Source organism: Pygocentrus nattereri, chromosome 30, assembly GCF_015220715.1.
Source record: "Pygocentrus nattereri isolate fPygNat1 chromosome 30, fPygNat1.pri, whole genome shotgun sequence".
In the NCBI taxonomy this organism is placed as follows: Eukaryota; Metazoa; Chordata; class Actinopteri; order Characiformes; family Serrasalmidae; genus Pygocentrus; species Pygocentrus nattereri.
Window position 1 is genome coordinate 19,849,219 of NC_051240.1, and position 6,753 is coordinate 19,855,971.

The 6,753-nt window shown below is 41.5% G+C and overlaps 1 protein-coding gene across 12 annotated transcripts in view; it reads right to left on the reverse strand.

Annotated features, from left to right (window-relative positions):
- The window catches only part of baz2ba (bromodomain adjacent to zinc finger domain, 2Ba), a 136,417-nt gene that overhangs the window by 54,923 nt on the left and 74,741 nt on the right, over positions 1-6,753 (reverse strand). For all 12 annotated transcript variants that reach the window (XM_037536601.1, XM_037536598.1, XM_037536599.1 and 9 more), the window contains exon 3: positions 2,404-2,559. In XM_037536601.1, the coding sequence (XP_037392498.1) occupies positions 2,404-2,557 (154 nt within the window). In that variant the 5' untranslated portion in view covers positions 2,558-2,559. The remainder of the gene's footprint in view (positions 1-2,403; positions 2,560-6,753) is intronic.

The window sequence follows — 6,753 nt, forward strand, 5'->3', positions numbered from 1 at the left end:
GGAAAGAAATGACACAGAAAGGAAAGGAACGGAAAGAAAAAGAAAGAAATTATACAGAAAGGAAAGTAAAGAAAAGGAATGGAAAGGAAATAAATGATACAGGAAGGAAAGGAACGGAAAGAAAAAGAAAGGAATGATACAGAAAGGAATGGAAGGGAACAGAAAGGAACAGAAAGGAATGATACAGAAAGGAACGGAAAGGATTGACACAGAATGGAAAGAAATGAAGTGATGCAGAAAGGAAAGGAATGATACAAAAAGGAAAGGAACATAACGGAAAGAAATGACAGAGAAACGAAAGGAATGAAAAGAAAAGGAAAGAAATGATACAGAAAGGAAAGGAACAGAAAGGAATGGAAAGGAAATAAATGATACAGGAAGGAAAGGAATGGAAAGGAACGAAATGATACAATAAGGAAAGTAAAGGAACATAAAGAAAAAGAAAGGAATGATACAGAAAGGAAAGGAAAAGAAAGGAATGATACAGAAAGTAAAGGAAGGGAACAGAAAGGAACGGAAAGGAATGATACAGAATGGAAAGAAAAGAAAGGATACAGAATGGAAAGAAAAGGAAAGAAATGATACAGAAAGGAAAGGAACAGAAAGAAAAAGAAAGGAATGATACAGAAAGGAAAGGAAAAGAAAGGAATGATACAGAAAGTAAAGGAAGGGAACAGAAAGGAACGGAAAGGAATGATACAGAAAGGAAAGAAACAGAAAAGAAAAATGACACAAATGAAAGGAACAGAAAGAAAAGGAAAGGAATTATACAGAAAGGAAAGAAATGATACAGAAAGGAAAGGAACGGAAAGGAAGAGAAAGGAATGGAAGGAAATGATACAGAAAGGAAAGGAAAGAAACGGAAAGAAATGATACAGAAAAGAAAGGAAAGAAATGACACAGAAAGGAAAGAAATGATATAGAAAGGAAAGGAACAGAAAAGAAAGGAATGATACAGAAAGGAAAGAAAAGAAGTGATACAGAAAAGAAAGGAACGGAAAGGAAAGATACAGAAAGGAAAGAAAAGAAATGATGGAGAAAAGAAAGGAATGGAAAGAAAAATAATACAGAAAGGAAAACAAAGGAAAGGAAATGAAAGGAAAGGTAATAAATGATTCAGAAAGGAAAGGAAAGAAACGGAAAGAAATGATGCAGAAAAGAGAGGAAAGAAAAGGAAAGAAATGACACAAAGGACAGGAATGACACAGAAAGGAAAGGAAAGATACAGAAAGGAAAGAAAAGAAATGATGGAGAAAAGAAAGGAATGGAAAGAAAAATAATACAGAAAGGAAAACAAAGGAAAGGAAATGAATGATGCAGAAAGGAAAGGAAAGGAAAGGGGGAATAGACCAGGAAGGGACAAACGAATGACAAGGTGAGCGAGACAGACACACGCTCAGATAGTCCAAAGCAGAAAGCAGCAGTACTTCGACAAAAGCCTGGTTAATTGTCTGAGCCTCATTAATGCAGCAGCTTTTCAATTTGCAGCCAAAGCTGTGAGCGCTAAAGCCTGGCTGGGAGAAAAGGTGTTTTCACATGTTCCACAATAACATGGTAATTACGGCAGGAGCCAGGCGGAGCCTTTTCTCTGCGTTAAGCTAGCAGCAGAGACTCAGGGGCCAGGGCCCTTTACTTACACACACGTGGGTGGGGGTGCAGGGGGAGAGATGGAGCAGGAGCTTAGCGGACGCTGGGGAGAGGGACTTAAATAAATCGGAATCATCTGCCCACGCCTGTACTGTTATTATGAGGATGGTAGGAGCAGATTGAGGGCTGTGTTGTGGAATATGCATGTGTGAGCGTATGTGTGAAGTGAGTAGTGAGCTTTTCCGCTGAGGGTAAGGAAGGCTTGAATAAGAGTCTAAAAAGGGTGATGATGTGAATATGAGGAAGTTTGATTGCATGTGCGTGTCAGTTTAAGTGAAGGTGTCAGGATGTAAGTGTCTATGAATTCTGGCCTATCATTACCTTCGTAAGAAAACGGTAACTTTACGGGGAAAAGAACGTTCTTAATTTAACAGAGCCAGTGACCTTTGGAGCAATTTAGTCATTCACAGAGAAACTTGCTCCTTTATTTCATTTATTTATCTATTTATTTATAAAATGCCAGCTGTTCCTTAAATTGAGTGACCATTTCATGATGATTGGATCAATAGAACTGCTTCAAAATTAATAAAATTCATGACATTCTGAGCATATCGTGGACCGTAGAGCAGCTTAGACATTCATGACCCGAACAAAATCTTTGGTCTAATATTAATGCTTCACACCTGCGTGACATCGTTGGCATACTGCCAGCTCGTTCACTTAAAAGGTTTAATATTTATAATGCATTTGTAATAAAATGTATGTACATGATGCGTTTTACGGTTTTTATTTGTATGTATTTATGCATGTTCTTACCACAGGCAGTGAGTGAGGCCGTAGCTCCGTGGTTGAGGCTGCTCTTGGTGTTGGAGGCCGGGGACGTTGAGGATGAGGATGAGGACGAAGAGGAGGCGTTGTGTACGGAGACCGGGGTGGAGGAAGGCGAGGCCAGCCTCTCTCCAGACTCCATATCTGTCAAACACAATCGAATCAGAGTGGTTAAAACCAGCACACTAGACTCGTGCACACACTCTGCCACTCTCCCTTTCACATCTCACTTACCCCAAACAATATTCCTATTTAAAACCAGTCACTAGTCACTCTATGGCACCCACCCACTCACCCATACACACACACACCCACACACACACACACAGCGAGTACGCACGGTGAGCATCCTTCTCCTAGACCACGTGTTAATGTCAGATTTGGGCAGCAGGCTGGGCACAGTTTGTTCTCTTTGTCACTTTAACAATTCATTCGCTTAGAGACGGACTTCAGCCTAGGCGAGTCACAGGTCTGCGCACACACACCCGCACACACACAGGGAGGATGCGTGACGCACTGTGATTTACGAGACTATTCACAGCCCTTTTTACACAGTGTAAAACAGGCAGCCTCGCAGTGGTGATGCGCTTAACAGGCAAATTATGCCTTTAACTGTTTCAATAGAGATTCCACTGCTTGCATAGAGAGCCCCCCAAACCCCCCCCCCCCACACACACACACACACTTGTTTTTATACCTTATCGGGACATGGTTCCCTTATATATTCTATGCACGTGACTATATGTAATAATTATGGCAATAATAACATCCCATATGTGTTACAACAGTGTGCAAAAGTCAGAGGCCTTTGATGGACATTATCGTGCGTCTAAATAAATCGACATTATGTGCAAGCAAGTTGTTTTTCACAAGATATTTCTGACAAGATTAGACATAGGATTATCCATCTGCATAAGAAAGGGAAAACAAAACAAAGTGGAAAAACAAGAGTTTCCAAAACTATAATTAGTAATTAGTAACTCCCAACAATCTTGTAAGACTTCTTAGACCATCAGCACAGCACTTCATGCTTTCATCTATGTGATAGAGGAGAAGATCAAGCTCCACTCTTAAATCCACAGGTGCTTCTGTCCATCCTTCCACTGTGAGAACACGACTCAGCACTCTACGTCTGAAAGGATGTGTAGCGGTCAAGGAACTGACCACACCAGACAATTGACCTGAACATTCCTGAACGCATCTGGGATTTCTTGGATCATCAGAAGCAAAAAATGCAACCAACCTCTAAGACTGAACTTTGGAGATGTGGAAGACAAAAATGAACCCACATTTTCCCGTCGGCCACACCAAACCGCCTCAGTCACCGGGGTAGTGATATCACAGCAAACAGCCAGCCATCATTTCTGAAAAGCTGCATGTGTAACGGTAGGAGATTCAGGAGATGTGTGAGTGTGTGTGTGTGTGTGTGTGTGTGTGTGTGTGTGTGTGTGTGTGTGATATTGTGTCTGATTTGTGTTCTCTGGTTCTTCTGGTGGCCCGGCACACACTAATCCCACTCCGAGCTGCGTCTGAAAGCCAGTCGTGCGCTACAGAGCGCCACACTCTGTTTTACAGCGCGGCTTTGTTATTGTATCATTATACATCAACACTCTCTGCCTGTCCCCTGGGCTGCTCTCGTCTCTCCGCAGCGCACACACGCACACGCAAACACACACACGCTATTAGATCTCAGAGATGGAGCCATCCGCAGAATATCAACTAACAGTGCTTCGCCCATGAGCAATTCTGATGGACCAGCACACACTCACATATACACACAACGAGCCAGACACACAAGCCACGTCCTGTTCTCTCTCCCTCCTTCCATCCCTCCCTTTTAAGATCTCCAGCCCACTTCTATCTACCCCATAAAGGTCAATGGGTTAAGACCCTGTTAGCCCCCCCCCCCGGATAAGAAACAAGATCAAAGAAGCTTTCATTATTATTTCCCCTCACTTGCTGAAGAAAGCGGACATTTCCAAATGAAGTCCAGACAGGGCCACAGGATGTGGACAAATTAACATACAGTAACACTGTTACATACTGCAATTGTTATATAGACCTCTGAAGTTGTGTGTCAGCATTATTGCCGAATAAGGATCTTCAGGTCTAAGTAGTTTTTCTCGACAAGGAATTATGAATGGTAGTTTCTAAAATCACTGCTATTACGTCCTACTATAAACAAAAATATTAAAAAGCTGATCCATTTCATCCTTTGTTCATTTTACCCTTAAATGTCTGTGTGTGTTTTTTTCTCTGAAAGGCCTTTAAACACATTAATTATTTAGAGGACAGTAAATTAATTTGAGCAAGTGATATTTTGTGCACTAAACATGACTTTTAAACAGGAAAAAAAGCAACATTGTTATTGACCCTCTGTTCAATTGTCACAAACTTTCACCAGTGACGTGAGCTCTCTGACCAATTGCTGTTGGCATGGCGACAACTAAGCTGATGGATCAGTTGGGTCCCAGCATCCCCAACATGATAAGTTTATCCTCCGCTTTCTCGCAGATGGTTCTAGCATCTCTATAATCAGCTCAAACTGAGCTACAGACTCACAGCTGTTGAATGAGTGAGTGAACACAGCCTAACTTGTATCACCGTTTGCTTCTTTTGTGAGAAGGAAAAGATATAACACTTCGTTCTGCCTATTTGTTTTTCTTGCGACACAAAAAACATGGCAAAATGACAGGAAAAAATTGTGTCTGAACATCTTTACTTCTGCGTATCACTTATTTGCGTCACATTTATACACCAACGCCAGCTACTACTGTAGGCTACTACTGCTAAACCAACTTAACCACAAAATTTGGCAAAGTTTGCTGCATTTGGGTATTTTGGCAAGGTTGTCAGTCCTGCAAGGTCAGTTCAGTGCACAGCAGAGTTAGCTTGAATGTTGCAATATTAAACTTTAATTTCCTTAATGACATTGTCATTCAGAGGATCCAGTAACACCGTCTGGAAAAATGCAAGTGTATACAAAAAAATGTATATACAGCTAAATGTATCAGCTTTGGGACATTTTTGCAGGTCATAATAGCACATCATTTCAAAAATGTCATTAATTTTTCCCCATAGGCCAAAAACCTCCTAACCAAAAAAAACAACTTGACTTAAGAGGCCTATACCTGTAATAGATCATATATCGTATCAGAGAATCCTTGACTAGATGTGATTAAAGACCAGCCTGCATTATTTTGGACAAAATGATTTAAAATTAGATCAGGTAAACACCCACAGCACATAATAATAACAAAAAAACATGATTTGTCAGAGGCCTCATTTTCCTACTGCAACCTTCTGCAGCATCAATACTGAAAAGCCCAACAGCATGATAATGATAAACAAATGGCGTAGCATATTGTGCAGCCCTAATACAGATCTATGCAAACCTCTTCTTAATCACATTCCACCTACGGCATGACAAATAAGCCGAAGCCTTAGCCTGGCTTAGCTTTCTGACAGTGCTCAAACGCACGCGCCCCAAACTCGTCGACTGCGGCCGCTGCATGTCAGCACGCTGCTGAAATTATTCATTGGCAGCGTCGCAAAACTGCAAACCACAAAGGAACATTTAGTCAGCGAGGGAGCCGGCAAACAAACAGTGAACGCTGTCACTCCCTCCATAAGAATATGCAGTCTTGTCAAATATTTAATCACAAAAAGTGAAAAAAAACCCAACAAAAAACTGTTTTTGGCGCACTGTCCTGGATGTTGGCGTCTCTATGGCAACCTTGGAGACGGACAGGCGCTAAATGCTGTTTACCTTTCGCCAACCAATCACTTAGCTTGATTACAGTTAATATCAACGGTAATAGGCCAGGGCCTCCAAATAATTCATAACAACAACCATGATTACCACAGTAACGGTATGCCTGGGTATTTAAGGATCCAATCCTGAGTTAATTATCAGAAATTAAAATGGGTTTAGCGTCAGAATTAGCCTGATTTTATAGGTAATTAGCAGCCTTCCACTGTGGCACTGCAAGGCAGGAGCTGTAATCTCCGTGAGCTGCGTAATTAATTCGACTTGGTAGAGGCGGCCAATGGGAGAACCGGAAAAAACAGCAGCTCGCAGATCCCGCGAATGAGGAAATCATATGCTAATGGTATTCAAAGTGCTTTGTGGGATATGGCCTGTCTGTCCAGCATGGAACTGATACTCGCTAGTCTGACTGTACACAACGCAGCTGTCTGGACAATGCACAGGTAACTAGACCGTCTGAAGGCGCACAGGTAAAGCACACGGCCTTTTCTCACATATCATATTAATATACATATTAAATTGTTTCTGATCTCAATCTGGTAAAACCAGCCCTTCGGCCAAAAGTGATG